The 20,657-nt window shown below is 43.5% G+C and overlaps 1 protein-coding gene across 1 annotated transcript in view; it reads left to right on the top strand.

The window, feature by feature from the left end:
* LOC120788816 (serine/threonine-protein kinase D3-like) overlaps window positions 1-20,657 on the top strand; it is a 45,412-nt gene that overhangs the window by 19,755 nt on the left and 5,000 nt on the right. The window contains exons 3-14 of the mRNA XM_040124969.1: window positions 538-669; window positions 3,846-4,003; window positions 6,532-6,724; window positions 6,959-7,036; window positions 7,708-7,891; window positions 8,258-8,381; window positions 10,456-10,533; window positions 13,055-13,331; window positions 18,161-18,213; window positions 19,387-19,459; window positions 19,737-19,843; window positions 20,241-20,402. Of these exons, the coding sequence (XP_039980903.1) occupies window positions 538-669; window positions 3,846-4,003; window positions 6,532-6,724; window positions 6,959-7,036; window positions 7,708-7,891; window positions 8,258-8,381; window positions 10,456-10,533; window positions 13,055-13,331; window positions 18,161-18,213; window positions 19,387-19,459; window positions 19,737-19,843; window positions 20,241-20,402 (1,619 nt within the window). The remainder of the gene's footprint in view (window positions 1-537; window positions 670-3,845; window positions 4,004-6,531; window positions 6,725-6,958; window positions 7,037-7,707; window positions 7,892-8,257; window positions 8,382-10,455; window positions 10,534-13,054; window positions 13,332-18,160; window positions 18,214-19,386; window positions 19,460-19,736; window positions 19,844-20,240; window positions 20,403-20,657) is intronic.

Raw genomic sequence — 20,657 nt, 5'->3', positions numbered from 1 at the left:
AAACCTGCTATACAGTTTAGAAACCAAAATTAGATCAGTGCAAACAAAACCAATGAAAGTAGGCGCATCAAAACTCCCGAGTGCAGCGAAAAGAGAATAATGCTCGAATCCTGTTCGAATGTTCCTGCCACAACAGATCCACGGCCGCCACACATCTAAGCACATCTGGGTTGGTTTTACCATGTCGAGTGTGAGCCTAGTGTCCGGGATTGGGCTCAGCATCAGCAGATGAGGAACATAAGTAACTGGCGTTGAGCTCTGGCCGACTGAGATCAGGATTGATCGAGGCCTTCTGTTTTTTGGTTTTTTTAAAGTGGATCGGGGGGCAACCAAAACCTGACCGGGATGGTCCTGATTTTCTCACTAAAGAATGTCCCCAAGGCTGTTCTGGTTTTATACGCTGAAAGCAAGTGAACTGAAATACTGTAATTTCCTAAAAGTGGCGGGCAAAGAGAGGCTGCACGCAGTCGGAAAAACGGAGGAGATTGTAGTTTTCCTTAACTTTTTGCTCCGCGTTTCTTTTTTTATCTATTTCAGCTCTCGCCACAGCCGAGGACTTCCAGATCCGACCTCACACGCTGTACGTTCACTCCTACAAGGCCCCGGCGTTCTGCGACGACTGCGGGGAGATGCTGTGGGGGCTCGTCAGACAGGGCCTCAAGTGCGAAGGTGAGACGGTTCGAGGTCTAGTAGCCGCTGGGTTTACGTCAGGGCACGTCATGTTGTGATGAGGCTCCTCCGACAGAGCTGGAACGGATTTGAGCTGCTGACAGACCGTGAGTGCAGTTTATCAGTAACCAGCATGCGCAGGTTTTGTAAGTCTCAGCGAGCCGCAGGACTGCTGAAGGTTTCATTTCCACACGTTCATGTGTGCATGATGTTCGTAAATTCATTCAGTGCTACAGGTCTTGACTGCAGTGAAAAAATAATGTGAAAAGATCGTTACCCCCTGTGGGGGAAGAACGTAAGGTTTTTAACCCACGAGTGACTGACTGAAGCTGACCACTGATTTTTACTTGTTCTTCTTCGGCTCCGAAAACAAACGATTTCAATTTTGTCTTAGTTTAAACTACATGAAATGAATAGATACTTACATACCGAGGTGATGCGCTGCACCGTGTAGACTACCTGTCTGTGCCTATAGGATGTAGCCCATTACATCAGTATGTAGGCGTTTTGCGCACATTTTGGCTGAAAATCAATAAAGATAAGATGCAAAAGATGAACAATGATCAACTGTCACTGCAAAACTGTCCAGTTCTCGTTCCGGGGACTCGTCACCTGCAAAAATCCCTGTAGCAGCTACATAAACACGGAAACCCACTTCAAAGTCAAACAGGTGTTAAGCAGATCAGATAGCGACTTCTTACAAGTCATCAGGAATGGATGTTCAGGATATCTGGGCATTTAGATGAAATCAGACGGGCTTCCTCTCAGCTAAGCTTGAGGAGCGTTTCTGTGGTGATGGAAAAGAAATCGGAGGTCAATGAGCGTAACAGAGGAACGGGAAGCCGCGCGTCAGTCCCCCCGTCGCTGCGGGCTGACGTGCGCAGCCGTGAAAAAAAATGGATCTTTAAACGTATACAACTAGAAACCTCGGCCTCTCGGACTCATTCGGTGCGACGTCATGTTTGTGTTAATGCGTTCAATCGGGTTCTATTGTCACTGAGGTTGCGCGCGGTGACTTCTCATGGTTCCGCCTCGGCTTTGATTTTCTGCCACGTCCACGCTGGCCGAGTCATCACCTCGAATCGAGGCCCGGGCGCGCATCCAACGCGCGCGCACGCACGCAGCTCTTCACACACCGCTTTTCAGGGCCCGAATCAAAGCTGCAGTGGCTGCGCAGCAGGATGTCTTCATTGACTCTGGGACTTCCTGCGATTCTTTTTCAAAGGGCCTCGTCTTTTAAAGTCCAGAGCTCGGTGCTCAGTAACCTCAGAGTGAATCTCAACTGTAGCGATGCCAAGCAGGGAGAAAAGAGACGCTTGACATTCTGGGCAGCCGGCGGAGGGACGCGGCTTCCTCTCACATACGCCACTTGCTTGGAGGCTGAAGTGGTTGAAAGGCGGAACGCAAGAATCGCCGACTGATGGAGGCGAAGGACAAGAAACACAACCCTGATGAAGATTTAAGCCTCTAACTAGACAAACAACCTCAGGAGTCGCATCCGGAGCTCATTAAAATTCATGTACCTGCTTTTTGAAACGGCTGCACACCAACAGATAATTGGGGCGTCCTGACTGTGAGAGGATCAGGTCTCTGAGCTCGGTCCTGGTCCTTTTTTTTTTTTGTGAGGAGTCGGCTGCATGAATGAACCCTTTGATTTCCCCATCTTGTCATGCACATCCCCTTCGCAGGGTTACTCAGACACTTTAATTCGACTGGTCGGCCAAGGCACCGACACAAAGGTCCCATTCATAAAAAAAACTGCACACACACTGACAAAAGAGTAGCAGAGCCTCTAAAAAGGCAAAAAAGAGTGCATTTCTTTTGTGTCTAAAAAGTGACACAGTGAAAATCACATATACACAAAATAAATTTACGCTTTTTTGCATCTTTAGAGTTTCAGGTTTTTGTCAGCGTGCGGGCAGTTTTTCTATGAATGGGGCTGTTGAATTTCGCTGCACGCACCTGATGTATTATCTGTAACAAACCCTGTAAGAAGCAGCTAGCCTGGCTCTGTCCGAAGGTTCAAGAATACACCTAACAGCACATCTAAAGCTCATAAACCAGCGTGTTGTGTTTAGTTTGTGTAATCTGGACGCAAATTAAAATGTAAAAACGACAACGTGTAGTTTTGGGACGGCTACGTTGCTGGAACGACCTGCGACCCGGCGACCTGTGTGTTCAGACGGAATGTGAACCGAGTTTAAGAGGCGGCATGAAGGCGAACGAGGTCAGTGGAAAGATTAGAAAGATCAGGTGGGAACCCGCCCTCGGCAGAGCGAACTGACGCGCAAAGACACGTCAAGAGTCTGAGTCTGAGTAAAGAGTGTTTTAAACCTGAGCGAAAAAACTTGTGCGTATCCTGGGGCCTAATGAATCTGCTTCATAAATGAACAGAGACAAGAGAAAATAGCGGAGAAACTGTGTTTGAACACGCCTGTAGCGGGGATGGTAGGTGTTTTTTGTTTTTTTTTAAGCCATTCCAGTTGGATGGCTCCAGCGTCAACTGTCTGTCGTTTGGTCCTCCACTTCGGTCCAGACTGAAATATCTCAACAGCTAGCGACTCTTTACAGGAACTTTGGTACAAACATCACATACACGGATCCGTCGGACCTTTCATCTAGCGCCGTCATGACGTCAACATTTAAACTTGTTCAGTTCTTTGGTTTTTGACCCAGTACCCGCAAAACACATGACGGTTCCCATCGGCCTCAGCTGTACATTGAATAGCAAATGTTAGCATGCTAATAACTGACCACTTCGCTATTATTTTTCTTATTCTTACTCTCGTCCCCTAAAAGAGTCTGGATCCCGCGAACAGTACGAACTAAGGCCCCTAAATCCGGCAGGCGGCGTCGAAATAATAATAACTGACTACATAAAAGATTTAAGGGGACGGTGACCAAATTCGGAGGGAGTGTTTTAAAGATAGCACATATTATTAATAAATTAGATTAGATTTTAGGCGCAGGGTTCAACGCCCCAACGATATAACACCCCACACCTCCATCCTTTCCCCATTTTGATGGGGACCCGATGTTGCAAATGGCTGCAGACGCTCGTTTCGACACATTTATCCACAAATTAGCTTGAAATATTCAGGATTTTTTTGTTCACCTTGGGTTTTCCACAATTTCTGCGAGTTTGAACAGACGTAACAGATTTTTCTCCCCTGCAGGGTGCGGACTGAACTACCACAAACGATGTGCGTTCAAGATCCCCAACAACTGCAGCGGGGTGAGGAAGAGACGGCTGTCCAACGTGTCTCTGCCGGGTACCGCCCTGTCCGTCGCACGCCCGCCTTCCACTGAGTTCGCCCCGACGCCGCAGGAGGAGGTTGGTTCAATACGGTCGTTGTGGGGTGGCAACCGTGTATCTCCAGAAAGTCAAGACAGACAGTCGGACCTGTGTTTAGGGCCTTCGACGGGGAGTTTGAGAGCTTATCCGCGGGGGTCGGAGGGGTTTTTATCAGCTGTAGAGTCACAGAAACTTTGCGCTAATTGTTTCGGCTGTAGCACTAAAGCCTTCCATTTGGACGGAGATATTTCTCTGTTGGTTCTTCGCTACGAGCGACTCCCTTCACATTGTTTTCACATGGTCTTTTCATTCAATGTCTTTATAAAGATGTTGATCATATCCGCTTTAAGGCGCCTAAAAATGGCGTAGACCGACCTCCCAGACTCACACCAGACACACATCCGTTCAGTCCACACTCCGGCTCCGGCCTCCTTTGAGGTGCCGGGGCGCTTCAAATGAAGTGCCTGTTGACGGCCTTGTAACTGGAGTTAGGAGGTTTTCATGCAAGGCCAGTCACATGCTGATGAGTTGTCAGTGAAGTGAAAGAAAGATAATGAATGAAAACATACACTTTCCATGCTAGCAGATCTACGCTGTGCAACCGACTAACTATCTCGCTCTCTCTCTCTCTGTCTGTCACACACACACACACACACACACACACACACACACACACACACACAAAAACACACACGCACAATGATGGCTGGAGGCAAACAACCGGATTTTCCATCCTGTTCAAACCAGCCAACAGAGAGCTTCTCACTAACTGGAACAAACCCGCCGCATTCTTACAACCACAAAAAATATAAAACCTGTGTTGTGTTTATGGAGTATCAGTTCTCAGCCGCGTTAAACTTTAAAGTACCTTCACCACCAACACAGGGACTTCACTTCACTGCACTTGCGTAATCAGGTTACTCAGAAAACACATGAGGATGTGTTTACGGTGCGTTTATTTCTACAGGCTACGTTGTGTGAGTTTCAGCTGCCTTTGGATGGTGTTATTTTTATCACAAGAACACGCTGCTCCGAGTAATCATCTCTCGTTTCATCCAGATTCTCCGCTCTTTACTCTCCCTGTCAGTCTTTTGTCACGTTACGTGTGTGTTAGTTAAAAAAAACAATTGCGTTCTCTGGGAGAAATCTACCTGGGGAAATCGGCTTTCTCGTTTACATGTTGAACTAATCAGCTTAACGGAGAAGACTGACTGTAACTCTGTTCACACAGAACATTCCAGATTTAACATTTGCAGAAGAATATAAAAATGCCAAAGAGGATGTTCAGCGTGTCGACATGTTCAACCAGCAGTTTGATGATGTTAAAAACATGTCATTGAACTCATCTCCCTCAAAAAAAAAAAGGTCTTATATTTCATTCACAAATTACTGGGAGTCATCGTCATATACATCTGGGGACGTACTTAGAAAAAGACACGTGATGATGAAACCATATTAATGCCTATAAACTCATGTACTTCATAAACGATCGTAGCCTTCACTGACCCTACTGGTTTTCCATCGTTCTTTGACAGGGATGAGTGTAAACACTGAATTGACTTGCATTCCAGTTGGCATTAAAAGGTATTGAAAAGTCTTAAATTTATGATATGGCGAACACTGCTGTGAAACCCTTGAATATTTTAAGTTTTTAAAATTGTTAATCCTAAAGATACTGATAATGATTTTCAATCCCCACGACTGACTGAATCCTAATAGTTGGTCGTTTGCATCCTTTTTTGGACAAAAGTTCACTCATGATTCTCTGCATTAACATTTTTTAATGATGAATGTTCCATATTTGTTGGTTGGTTTTATCGGTATATTTTATTATTGTCGTTAATTTGTAATAGTATTTTTGAAATACTCTCAGATCCTGACAAAACCATTACCTGTAATTAGAGCCAATGTTAATGTATTGCATTTATGTTGGTATTAGCGTATATTAGAGTTGCTAAAGTACCACAACAAGAGATTGCAGTAGAGATACGACAAAATATGTTTGAGCTACTTTAGAGAAAAGAGCTCCCAACAAAACGATTCATTAATTCAATTACGAAGCTTCGATGTTGCGCCTTCATCAGGTAAAACTCAACCTGTTGAAAGGATCTGCGTCAGAAATATTTTTGCTCCGAGTTTATGAAAGAAAAATTCAGTATCAGTAAGGCTGTAACTGTCAATCGGCTCATCAGTGTAGAGCTCAAAGCTTCATTTATTGGGCGCCAATGAGGAACACGACGAGTAAAAACGTCAACATGCACACACCCGACTTAAACCTGCACACAACCCGCAAATGAAACGTCGATATACATGAAAATGACATAGAATCACATTCACAATACATAAAACAAAATATATGTGAAAGTAAGAGTCTCAAACCTGTCGGAAAGTCGCCAATCCGGAGGGAGGGGCCGCTTCCTGTAGGGGGACGGCAGTACCAGAGGGTTACGCTCAATGGGTAAACTCCTAATTTCTTACACCCCTGTTTTTTTTTTTTACTTTTCACCCTCTCCTCCCTTCCTTGTCCTCCCTCCCTCCCGGTTCTCGGCTTCCCCGCCTTCCATCAGCATCGCCCCCTCCTGGGTGCCGGTAAGCGTAACTCCCTGCTGAGCGGCCGTCCCATCTGGATGGAGAAGATGGTCCTGGGGCGGGTCAAAGTCCCTCACACCTTCTCCGTCCACACCTACACCCGTCCCACCATCTGCCAGTTCTGCAAACGCCTGCTGAAGGGACTCTTCCGCCAGGGGATGCAGTGCAAAGGTGACCACACGCCAGAGCCCACTGGGACCTAAAACTACCGATATCTTCTCTGAATTATTCAGGTTATAAATTACGGCGGCGAGCAACGAGTGTTTTCATGATCACTTCATCTGCTGCTCATTCTCTCAATTAAGACGTCATAGAAAAAAGTGTCCGTCATGGTTTTCTAGGGCCAGGAAGCAGGACTGCTTGAGACTTACTGGGCTTTCGTTTGTCTTTGTTCTGCCTCCTTAGATTGTAAATTTAACTGCCATAAGAGATGTGCAGCCAAAGTTCCTCGAGACTGCCTCGGCGAGGTCGACTTCAACGGAGGTGAGTCGGTTTCACGTCGGAGGAAACTGCCTGTATCTGTTGTCGTCTCTGGTGCGTGACTCTGAGCAAAATCTGTGCTGTGCAAATCTACTTAGGACACATGACAAACATGGATCCCCAGATGACAGTTGTCACAGTCAGAGAGAGAAAGTTACATTTGAAAACCCAAAACGTGACCTGACGCCAGGACATCCCAATGAACTGTTGGGTTTCGGGTTGTATGAAGGCCACTTTGTGGCAGAACCACTTGGACACGCCCCCTACAATAGCTTTATTTTTTTCAATTTTTATAATCTTTGTAGCGAGGGTTATTTTCAACATTACCAGCGAGAAGTGAAGTTATTTCCTGAAAAATTGCATTTATAATAATTTGTTTTTATTTATTTCCCTGTGAAATTATCTGATGTTAGCATTTAAATTTTACTGTTTTATTTAGTTGTCAAGTACTTTGTAACTTTATCTAAAAAAGCACTTTCCTAAACAAAGTTCACTATTATGTATTTTTTCTGGATAGAATTTGGGGGTTTTCTCATTCACTTCAATGCAGTTTTAAGGTTTTTAATGGCCTAATGGCCAGTTAGGGGAACTGCAGCTTAATGAAATCTTCAGTTCTAATAAAAATGGTCAGTTGTAGGTCCCGTACCCTGACTCTGACTTCGTGTCTCCTGCAGAGCCGGCCAGTCCCAGTCTGGACTCCGAGGCGACGATGGAGGTGGACAACTGCGACGTGAACAGCGACGGCGGTCACAGCATGGACGAGCAGGACGAGCCGTCCACCCCCGAGGACAAGCTCTTCTTCATCGAGAGTCCCTGCACGGACGGCGAGAAAGACGACGAGACGCTCAGAGCCATCAGGTGACGCCCCCTCAAAACCGAAACGCCCTCTGCGGCCTGGGTTACACAGGATCCTCGGGCTGTTTGTGATAGAAATTCAGTCAGATTTTTGATTCGGCATCGGTTTGATTAAAGAGAATCACGACGGTTGATTCTCTCTCACCAAAATGTGTCACAATTCGTAGGAAGAAGACTCACCTCTTGATAGAGGCTTTTGAGAGACTCTGAAGCCTTTAATAAATACTGGTCGTCACATTTACTGTAAAATGTTAAATTAGCTTAAACCGACCTCTGTCAGTAACGAACGCCAGCTCTGACCCAGGCCCACAAATGCCTCTGTGTGTGTGTATGTGTGTATTTATCTTTTTAAAATTTGTTTTGGTGCAGCCCGTCCACCAGCAGCAACATCCCTCTGATGCGCGTGGTTCAGTCCATCAAGCACACAAAGAGGAAAAGCTCCACGGTGGTCAAAGAGGGCTGGATGGTGCACTACACCAGCCGGGACAACCTGGTGGGAAGAGACGCAAAACACGCAAACGCAAAATATACCAAAAAAAAAAGATTCACGAAATACAGTAAAGATGCACTGAACACCTGTCGCTTTACAACTGTGACATATGCAGGCTTCACATTTTTATATACTGGATATATTGCACAGTCCACCCACACTCTGGGCCAATACACACTTTACCATGTTGATTCTCATGTTACATGCGTTTATATATATTTTTAAAAAATCTCTTTATGTTTTTACTCCTAAGCTAACGATGATCCTTTATCGCTTACTGAGCAGGTGACAAGTAAAACCTTTTGAGTCTTGAAAACGTGCAACAAAAATATGAAGAAACTTAACGTTAATACTAAACGTTTACCCTGATAAACACACGGCCAGGTGACATATATATAACAAAATATACACCTTGACAGAAGGCGGTCTCCTGGTACACTATCGTCATATCACCCAACTTTAGTATATCCTTCGTGCCGACCTTTATCATGTAGTATCTCAAACTTGATCTGTTGTTTTTATTCCCATTTCCGTTTGACCTCTTCATACACTTGTTCATACACTTTCTGTTATTTTTTTTTTTTTTTGCTGCAGAGGTAATATTGTATCTCAGACGCACGGATTTGAACCCTTTTTTTTTTTTTTTAAGCCTTGATTCCGGCTTGGCTCTAGGGATGGGGACATCGGTCGGACCTGTCCAACGCTTTGGTCCAGACTGAAACATCTCAACTATTAGAGGGATTGCCTTGAAATTTTGTACAGGCATTCGTGTTCCCCAGGGGACGAACCTTACCGGCACTGGTGATCGTCTGACTTTCACTCTAGCGCCACAGTGAGGTTGAATATTGGTGGTTTTTAAGGGAAATCTCTCGACGACTATACACACCATTCGCCTTCCCATCCGGATGAACTGCAGTAACTTTGATTCTTTAACTTTTAATCTAGCGCCATCAAAATTTCGATTCGTTTAATACTTTTGAGATAGAACTGAAACTGTGTCTCCTATTTAAGAACAATCCTGGACCAGTCGCTCTCCTGTGAATCTGTGGTTGCTGAAATATTAGGTTCCTGCAAATATAAGAGTTCCTGAAAACGTTGGTTCCTGTTTCACAGAAATCAGGTTTTATTGACTCGATACAGTGTCATTTCGTGGTTTTTGAGGTAATAAACAGTGACACTAACTTTAGGAACAAACTACTGTCGGCAAAGCTCAGGGTTGAACAACAGAAGATGCATCGTATACGCAGTATCATGAACTGGGTATGTTCCGCGGTGCTTGTGTTCACAAATAGCAACGGTACGTTGTCAGCATAGCGATAACACCAGTTCATGGAAAGTACCTTGAGTTTTTTTTTTTTTTACACATTCAGTTTTTAGTAAGTAAGTTAGGACTTTTTCATGGGAAGGATCACAGATTCACAAATCAACTCTCTTTAGCCATTGTAATTGTCTTTGCTGTATTTTTTTGGATGTGGGTTTTATTTTCATTGAATGTGTGGTGATGTATTACTGGATGTTAGGTGTTTATTGTCTAGTTTTATGTTACACGTGTTTCCTCGTCTTTTACTCCTCTTGGGACCATGGGAGTTTTCTCGCTTCAACATGTTGTCCCTCGGATTTTATGTCTTCCATTTTGTGTGAACAGAAATACTGTGCACGACGTATATCGAGCTTTTTGGTCACAAAAACTTCTACTGCGTTACCTCGAATTTGCGCCCCGACAAAAAAAACATGTTCTAAACATTTGCCCCGATAAACATTTAGGTGGACAAACCACACCTCCTAACAAGACACGAATCCTAATAAATACAGCGACTAAAACATACACCTGATAAAACACGCTTTTCTCATTAATTTATTCATTAATTTATGGCTTGTTTTTAACTGACGTCATGATTATTAATTTCACTTTGCACATCATGTTTACATGGAGCATTGTGTACATGAACACACTGTTCATGCACTTCAATGTTAAAATGTCCAGTTCTCTAATATATCTGTGGACTGTTGTAGGTTTAAAAAAAACGCTCCTGAATGTGCCGAGCCTTCTCCCAGATGATCTTCTTTGTCTTTGCAGAGGAAGAGACATTACTGGAGGCTGGACAGCAAGAGCCTGACCCTGTTTCAGAATGAAAGTGGAGCCAAGTATTACAAGGTAGGAGACCCGGTCAGTTCGGATCTGGTTTCAGCCGCTCGGCCAAACAAAGCAGCGGCGTGAAGAGAAGGCAGGAGGGAGTCGGGTTCATACAGTAACATTCAGCTCCATCACTGTCTAATTATAACCAGATTATTCACTGTAATTATGCTTATCATGTCAGGGTGTTTACAGTAGGTCGTCACCTTTCACTAATAGCCATCCAATTTGTTTCAGGAAAATGTAGGAAAGAAAAATATTAGACGAACAATTTCATCGTTATATGGAGGTTTTCACGCCTTTTATGATTGACAGTAACAGTTTCGATGTATACGGTGAGTTATCATGTGACTTAAGAGCTATTCTTTTCTGCAGGAGTCATGTGCCAGTAAAACAATCCACCAAAACAATAAAACCTCCCTTCGCAAGGGTTCCGGTTTAGACTGAAACTGGACTAGAGAAGTGCTGATTCAACTTTGTGATCGTTGTACAGGATGTAGTTTGTGGGGCTGTTTAACTGCGTTGTGTTGTACTGACTGTAGGCGTTTCCAGTATTTTGTTCAACCCCTTTATATCCTCGAGGGTAGGCTAAACAACAGAAACATCTCTAAAGACACTAACGTAAGAGAAAAGTTTTTTAAAAATGTTTTTACGTCTGGTCTTCAAAGTTGACAGAATAATGTGAAATGCAAATATCAATTAACTACTAAAGGTAGCTGTGATTCAAACAAACGTCTGGATTAGTTAGCTGCCATACGATAAGTCGTAGATACTATAAAAGATGACGTGTTTTAAGGGATAAAGTTAAGCGTTCTCTATTTTTGTTACTGTCAGCAAATCCCATGAAAAGACCAAAACCAACAATGTGTTAGTGCGTCTTTCAACACTTTCTGACTTCTTCACTTTGTTATAAAATTTCATTAAAAAAAAAAAAAAATTCTCAGTATTTTTCTAAAACTCAAACAGGAGGGAATAGTGACTTTGTTGGGGACTATTTTCAGCGGTGGATTAATCCACATTTGGTGCCCTGGTATTTGTGGCAGCAGGACAGTGTGTGTGTGTGTGTGTGTGTGTGTGTGTGTGTGTGTGTGTGTGTGTGTGTGTGGGGGACTGAATCAAAATAAACTAAGGCGTGTGTGTGTGTTCATGGTAATGAAGGAACATGTCACCCAGAGCGACAGTGTGGCTAACTGATGTGTTTTTAATGGTTTTTGGAAACAATGGAGCTCTATGGCTCAAAGAGATAAGACGTATCAGGTTTTGGACACACACACACACACACACACACACACACACACCATTTCAATTCATTGTAGGTTCTGAAGTTTTGTTGACTTTAAGAAAAATATAGAACATGACTTATTGTTGAAACGATTAATATATTTAACATTTTTCATATACTCCTGTCAACTAACTGACCGTGTCAGGATTTAGCAGCATCAGAGCTGCTGCCGTAGTTGCCTGCTACACCTGGAGCGCTGATTTTTAACAGTCGTTGAACCGTGGACCCGAACCAGCGTATATTTGAGGTTTCTTCCTCTGCAGTTTTAACAGACACCAGCCAACCAACCAGAGACTTAACCAACAGGTTAGTTGAAGGTTGAACGCAAAAACGCACTTTTCTTTTGATCTAGTTTTGAGTTCCCAAGGTGGAGAACTTGTTTCTTAGAAATATCCAGCGATGACGTGATTGTGAATTCAGGTCAGAACCGGTGGGTGCAGCTGCAGCTCTTTTCACTCTCCATCATTTTCCTCTCTCATGCTCCACCTCCTTTCATCTTGTCTGCCAGCGACCTGCTGACCTTTACCACAAAGCGCTGCAGAAACCCTCGTTTGAAGAGAAAGTGAGAGCGCGGCGAGAGGCACAGGGGGAGAGCTGTGGCGGTTTCAGGACCTTGGGTCGCTTCCCTGCCGCCTCTCTGGCACGTCGCCACGCTGACTCGTGCCCGGAGCGGCCGAGGCATGTCCTGGCTTTTAATCACAGGATGAATAAAAGCTGATGGGAGGGCGTGGTTGGTGTCGAAGGGGGTGGGGGGGACTTGGCAAAACACAAGACGTTCAGATGACACCAAGGGGCATAAAGACACCACCGAGCCATTCTCCTTTTTATGTTTGATCTGGCAGGATTTAGGGTTTTCGGAGGGCTGGAAGGGGGCTGCACTCTGCCAGAGAAGGAAGGAAGGGAAGTTTTAAACACTGAAATACAAAGAGTTGTCTCACAGTTTAGCAAAGAGAGGAGAGGTGCTGGGATGGAGGGAATATTAGCCAGCTGAACCTGTGTCCTCTGGATCATCTCAAGACCTTGTGGATGCTTCTTATTGGCCGAAATGATTCTTAAAACAGCTATGGCAAGTGCAGTTTACCAGAATTTAAAGAGAGGAGAGAGAGGTTTGGTTTTTCTGGGCTGAAAGTGGGGGTCGGACACACAACAGGAACATTTTCCGATTACTTTGGCTCTTCCAGGGGGCTTGAACCTGACCTATAAAAATGACAGGAATCTGATTGTTCTGTGTGACTTTGCGTTTGTCCCCACGAACCGCAGGAGATCCCACTGTCCGAGATCCTGCAGGTGGAGCCGGCGCAGGACTTCGGCAGCCTGCCTCAGGGCAGCAACTCGCACTGCTTCGAGGTGATCACGGCCAACATGGTTTACTACGTTGGGGAGGACACCGGCAGCCTGTACCACAACCCCGTCTTGGCGGCGTCCGGCGTGGGACGGGACGTGGGCCAGAGCTGGGAGAAGGCCATCCGACAGGCGCTGATGCCCGTCACGCCCAAGGCCAGCGTCGGCACCGGGCCCGGCCAGGGGAAGGACCACAGTGAGTATCAGAAACGGACACTTCAGGCTCAACCCAGTCATCTCTTTGGTCTAAAAAATATCTGAAAACAACAATATAGCTAAGGCTCAAAGAGCATTTCTTATAAATCTTCAACAAAAATACCTGGAAGAAACAGAATTTTATCTCTCTTTACAGCATAGTACACAAAACTGTGTTTCAGTACAGTTTACAGTAAAGGGAGTGCTCAGCTGGTGGGGTCAGCCCAGCATAAGACTCCACTGAAGTGAAAGTAGAAGTGAAAGTAGCAGAAGAACAAAACGCCAAATGCAGTGTGGACAGGCAGAGCTTCAGTCCTGATAAACTGTCAATACAGGATTTAATCAGAATTATTGATCAGCCACGCGGGGGCATGAAAAAGAGACTCTCTGGGCCTGCTTTAATTTTCCTCCCTGGAAAATTGTAATTGTAACTGTGTCCCGTTGTAACAACGAGTCATCAGTCTGCTCCTCCATCAGCTGTCGCCGATTCCCAAGCTGAAACTCAGCCTCGGCGATATTCAGGAAGCGGGCCTAAAACACACAGCGCCACCGTGAGCTGTCTGCCCGCGGCCTATCCCCCTGCGCTTCCAGTGTCAAACCTTCCACAGCTCTGACCGCGTCACTGGCCACATCACAGCTAATTCTCCCTCTGGGAGACGATGAACATTTTCGTCTCATTACTTTTGTACCAAAAACTGCGGGATCACCTTATCGTCTCCAGCTGCCAGCGCTCTTTTTATAATGTGCGCGTGAGCCTCAGTCAAATACTGGCGCTTCAGACTCAGTTAGCAGTAAAGCGGGCCAACGGTTCTCAGTAATAGATGTTTACAGTCTTTTTTGCCCTCGTTAGATAGTTGAATGTTTAGGGGCAGGAAGGAAAATGAGGGGAGAGAGAAACGGGTACGACACGTAACAAATTCCAAGAAAAGACAAAAACCAACAGTGTGTTCGTCCCTCAGCACTTTCTGACTTCCCTCGTCTGTCTGCTGCGAGCCAACTGGTTCCTCCCGAGGACGTAAATCTTTAAAATGGGCTAACATATACAACATTCGTGTTTTTAAAAGGGCTCAGTAATTTCCTAAAACCGCTGGACCCTGTAGTTTTTAGCGAACCTTACACAAAAAGGAGGAAACGGTGTGTTTGTCGGGGACTATTTCAGCTGCAGACTTGTTGTGTCAGGGCGTGTTTGCAGCAGCAGTACGGTGTTGGAGAGGTCTTCACGGGTCTGGTAGGACAAGGTCTTGTTCTACTGTGTGTCAATATGTCCAAGACCCCAGTGGGTCTTGAGGCATATGAACGAATTTAGTGTCTGTGACTTTATTCAGACACTATACTTGTTCTTAATTCATTGTTATTATGGTATTGCTGCTATTGATACTTTTCCATCAATCATCCGGCTGCGCTCGGGGCCCCCCTGGGACCAGGTCTTCCCTTTTTTTTTTTTTTTCGGAAACACAGTTCATGTATGTCGGGTTGCGCTGGGTCCTCCATGGGTCCGTGTGGAGACAGTGTTGGTCTTTGCAGGGGATTTGTTGACGGTAACAAAAATGTAGAAAATCACCAGACCTGGCCTTTAACAGGTTAACGCCACGCATACGTGCGATGTGTCCTTGGGGAAGCATTGAGAAAATAAGATCGGCCCCAAAAATTTCCTCCACATTGTTCAACTAATTTAACCAAATTTAACTTAAAAAAAAAGGCAGATTGTGCTTAATGCTTCTTGGAAAGCCCGACCCAGTGGCGCCCCTGGCGGTTGAGTTTTGTAACTTCTCAAATCAGATGAGACTCTGATATGTTTTTATGTTCTAATGAATGTGTGGCTTTGTCTGTGAAGATCTTCCAAATATTGTTCCAGGAGACAACTGATATACAACCCCGCCACCACACACACACACACACACCACACACACACAAACACACACACACACACACACACACACACACACACACACAAGCACACGCACACACACACACACACACAAGCACACGCACACGGACACACTTTAACACGATTGAAGGGATTTCAGAGGATTTTCCGCTTCATCTCGCTCTGATTCATCTCAGGTTAAACTATCCTTTTGTCTGAAGATAAGAGTTTTAAGTTTCATCCAAACATTAGATTTCCAGTACTAAATGTCTAAACAGACCTTGTGGTATTAAAAAAAAATGACCATTAGCTATTATGGAAGACCTTTATTGTTGTGAAACAGTTGTAATTTAGAGGATGCAGTCAGCTGTTTTCTCCACCTGTTGGGTAATTAATGTCGAGCTTCAGCTTCGGTCCGAAAATGGATGTTTTGTTTGGCAATGACACACACTTCAATAATTTAATGGACAGATGATGTAACGAAGCTTTTAGTTTAGTTTAGTTTTTTTTTTAACCGTCTCAATGACAAACAGTAAAAAACAGCGGACCTTTTAGTGACCGCAATGGTGCATAACAAGAGTAACATAAAACCGAAAAATGACAGGAGTAAATAAAAACATGTAATAGAGCGGGCAAATATTACACTACGTTATGAGATGCTTGGGAGCTCTAATGCAGATACATCAGTGTCGGTAAAGTTACGTAAACTCTGAATAGTGATCAGGTGACACGCAAACACTAAATGCTGCGTTCACAGTCAGCGTGTTGTCGTGCGTTTATCCGAACTCTGCAGAGACCCAGAATGTTCCATATTTAAACATTAAAACAAAACATGTAACGTAAACCTTGAAACTGTAAAATAATCCAATCACGTTTTAAAACTCAGCTCGTTATTATGAAATGTTATTTCATTCCGTTTATTTCCCAACGACAGAGTTCACTGCGGGTGATTTGCATCTCATTCTGAGTTTTTGGTTTATTTGCCCCCCCCCCCAACACCAACAATCATGGTTATATTATATGTTTTGTTTGTATTTACTGCACTTTTGGTGGAAAATTAAGTAACTAGATTTACTTGAGAACTGTACTTTTTGAGGTACTTGTACTTAATGTTACTTAGACTTAATATTGCCCTTTTTATTTGACAAATAAATGTAGTAGACCCCCGGGCTGGGCACCACTGTACTCAACTACCAGACTTTATATGAAGTAGTTAAAAGTAGCTCCAACTCAAGCAGCTACAACAGTAAAATGCTGCTCACACAATCTAATAATGTCAGAACCAGATCAGGCCCTTTTACTTTAGATTTTGCTCATAATATTTCTGTACTTGTACTTGATTATGACTTCGAATGTCAGACTTTTAGTGGAGTATTTTTACATTGTCGTATTGGTACATTTATTTAATTACCAACCAACTCCAGAAAAATAACCCCAAAATTTAGCAGACAAACCAAATGAAGTCTGGACTGATCCTAAGATTCAGTGATTCCTTCATTCCTGATTTCCTGATTCCCAAAATCTCAAGTTATTCCTTTAATGTCTTCATCGTGTTAACTTCCTGTTAAATGAAAGGAAACACGTCCTGCAGATCTTCCACAATGAAAACCCTCTGGGATTGGAACTTGAATTTGTTCCCTCAACTGCTGTGAGGGTTTTAGATTTTAAAGGAGCAGTTCAACATTTTCTCTCTGTCCGAGAGTAAGATGAGAAAATTGATACCACCCTTACATCCCTTTGCGTTGGTGTTTTTGTACGGTTTAAACAAAGGGGATACAGCGAGGTAATCGATGAGCTTCAGAGGTGTGGGTCGGTGGATTTTTGTACAGTGGACAGAGTCGGGCTAGCTGCCTCTCCCCGTTTCCAGCCTTCATGCTAAGCTAAGCTAACCAGCTCTGTGCTTTATGCGCAGACAGGGGACTGATACTAATCTTCTCATCTAACTCTTGGAGAAAAGCCAATTTTTTTTTTTTTTTCTAACAAAATGTCAAACTATTCCTTTAAGCTGCTGTAGATGAAAACGATTCCTGCACATTTTTCACAGTAAAAGCATTCCAGGGATGAAATTGGATTCTGCTTCTCTGAACTCTTGGAAGTCTTTTATTATGAAACAGATGGTGGAAGTGAACGGCAGGAACAGCAAATTGGTACGACAGGAAGGAAGGATTCTTACTGAAATAGGACGACGCACTTTTCCTTGTACACTGAGCTAAATGATGTTCTTGCCAACTTTTTTTTTAAGAATGAATACACTGAGTTGAAATTCCTCAGTATTGTGCATGTGACCTTCCCACAGTCCACATTTCTGTCGATAAAGTTACGTAAACTCTCTGAATGATGACCTAACTGGTGACCTCAATATTAAACAGCTGCCTTCCTACATCAGACTGCAGCTATTGATCGCGGAGCGATGACCCAATCAAACCCCAGTCAGCGATCTGAAGTCCATATCGGCTCATCAGTGGAAACTCACTCACAGCGGCGGGTTTCATCTACGCAGAACGCGCCTTTTAATGTCATGCTGAATTAACACTGCACGTAACAGTCTGGGACGCTTTGAGAGAGAATCCTGTTTTTGCACATGCACACGTATAGTACTAAACACAGTGGGGGGGGGGAGAAAAAAAAAAGGAGACGGGAAATAGAAGCTTTTATTTTTTTGAAATCTAGAAAATGATTTGAGATTGTTGTACCAGCTGGAAACATCCTCAGTGCTCTTTCATCTCGTGTTTAACAAACACATCTGCTGGTTTGATCTCAGCTGGAAATCTCCTGTCATCTTGTTCTTTATTAAACAAGGAAACGTAGGAAATGAGATTTTAATGATTTAAAGGTTAGAAAAATAAAACCCCACACGTCTCTGCTGGACAGTAAGTGAGGGGGTTTACATGTGTGGTTATGGATTACAGTATCCGTGGCTTTCACATTTACATACTGCATTTTTTTGTCCTGTCTCTCCTCAGAGGAACTTTCTATCAGCATATCAGTTTCCAACTCCCAGATACAAGAAAATGTGGTAAGTCGTATATTTTATATTTTTGTCCAGTTTTGACAGTGCAGTGTTTTTGGGCAACACATTTTGTTTTGTTTTTTAAACTTAACAGGGGATGAACAACAATAATGATCTCTTTGATGTGTTCTTTTATTAAATCACTGGGATTCTGAGAAACAAATGTCTCATTCGGCTTTTTAGAAACTGCCAGCATTAGTCTTTTCTCCTTCTCTGATTCTGAATTCTTTGTGGTATAGCGATGTTTTCTGGTATTCACTCTATAGCAGCGAACAGCACTAATGGGTTTTACTTAACCTCCAATACTGTAAGTGAGTTAAATAAAAGTTTCTGTTGGCAGTTTTATCACATGCACCCCCAGGAGTTACATATCCCAGCTATTGCATCTTGTCTACCTCTGTCTGTGCAGCGAGTCTGGGCTTCAATTGATGAGATTATCAGCAAATCCCATAAAAGACCAGATCCTGTCGCACTTGGCTCCAAGCCCATTGGTTCCTACTGAAGATGTAAATCTCTAAAAACAGCTCACAGCTTTCATGTTTTAAAAAAAGAAAAAGAAAGTTTAGTAATTCTCCTAAAACAGCTGGTCACTAAAGTTTTATCTAAACAAACAGGAGGAAATGGTGCATTTGTTGGGGACCATTTTCAGCAGCAGATTAATCCACATTCGGTGGTCTTTATAACCTTTTGGAGGACATGAAGTGAAGCCTCTGATAATCGAAAATGTTGTGGATGAGGATCTCCAATAGGATTTATCCTCTGGGGTCCGTGAATGTTTGAACAAAACGTCGTGGCAGTCCATCCAACAACTGTTTCACTCTGGATCATCGGACCCACAGTGCCATCCATTTAGCCAGGCTGCCACTGTCACTATAGCAAATTTATTTGACTCTGCCATTTACCTACCTCCCTCTATTTTTTTTTATTTGTGACATTTGTCACTTCTGGGCCTCCATACTCACTGGCTCGTACTGATACACAAAACATTGTCTGCATATTTTAGTGTCACAAACAAAGAATTGGGACAAACAAACCTTTAATTCACCAATTTAGTTTAGGTCATGTTAACAGTAACATTTTACTGGCGTGTGGAGATAATTCTGTTCTGGATATAACTGACTTTGTAAAGATTAGAAATTTGACAACTTTTGAAACCGCTCCGATCTTTTTCTTGTTCAGGATATCAGTTCAGTGTATCAGATCTTTGCAGACGAGGTCCTCGGCTCCGGACAGTTTGGGATCGTCTACGGAGGTGAGACTTGAAACAAATGAAATAAAACCGCACCTGTGCGGCAGCACTTTGGGTTCAAACCAGTGAAAATGGGGAGCACATTACAATTACAGCCACAGGCTTCTGTTGAGACGTTAGCTTCTGTTTGACATAAAATGTAGAAAAATAAGTGAACATTGCCGCAGTTGTGGATCATTGTGTCTCTCGTCATTTCTGCCGATTGCACATCATTCTCTCTAATGTCAGCTGAATTAACGATTAATAAAGAACCTCCTTTCTTCACCCTCGTCCTCTGCAGGTAAACACAGAAAGACCGGCAGAGACGTAGCGATCAAAATCATTGACAAAATGAGGTTTCCCACCAAGCAGGAGAGCCAGCTGAGGAACGAGGTGGCCATCCTCCAGGTACGACACACCGACTGGTGCCAGTTTAAAACAAGATTAGATCAAATTAAATCAAATCTGGTCACAAAGCGGAAACAAGCCATGCGTGCTCTAGGACTAAATAATTAATTTGGGACTTTCGGAAGATTAAGCTCTTTGGATATGTCAGTACTAACTCATATTCATCTTTCTTTTGCTGTTGTAAATGGTAAAGTGCATTTTATTTTACTATAATTTTCTTTGTTTCTTTTTATCTTCCTTCCTGATTTGTTAATATAAATGAAAATATACAAAAGATATTAAAAAACAAAGAAAGAAATGTATGAATATGTCTCAGAGTACGGAGTTAAGGCGTAGTGCATTATTCCATCAAATTGCTTTGTCCAACATTAGCAGTTTTTCGTCTTGTGTCTGACAGAACCTCCACCACCCTGGTATCGTTAACCTGGAGTGCATGTTTGAGACGCCCGAACAGGTGTTTGTCGTCATGGAGAAGCTTCATGGCGACATGTTGGAGACGATTTTATCCAGCGAGAAGAGTCGACTGCCCGAACGCCTCACCAAGTTCCTGGTTACACAGGTGAGTGACTACCACAAACCTCTGAACTGCTGAGCTATACACCAGAATCAGCCGACACTGCAGTTCCCCTCACCTCCACAGAGCATTTTGGCATCTTTCCGCTCATTGGTTTTGGTTTCGTGGCCCCCAAACTTTACTGTCTTGGTTCTGAAGGAGCTAAAGAGCCGAGAAGTTGTTGGAGACCAAAATAGAGCTAAAAGGAGAGTGAATTCTGGACTTACATTCATCAGGTGGACACAAACACGATTCCAAATG

The sequence above is a fragment of the Xiphias gladius genome, chromosome 4 (assembly GCF_016859285.1).
Source record: "Xiphias gladius isolate SHS-SW01 ecotype Sanya breed wild chromosome 4, ASM1685928v1, whole genome shotgun sequence".
Classification (NCBI taxonomy): domain Eukaryota; kingdom Metazoa; phylum Chordata; class Actinopteri; order Istiophoriformes; family Xiphiidae; genus Xiphias; species Xiphias gladius.
Note: the sequence above shows the minus strand (reverse complement) of the source record. Positions and strands in the feature narration are given on the sequence as shown.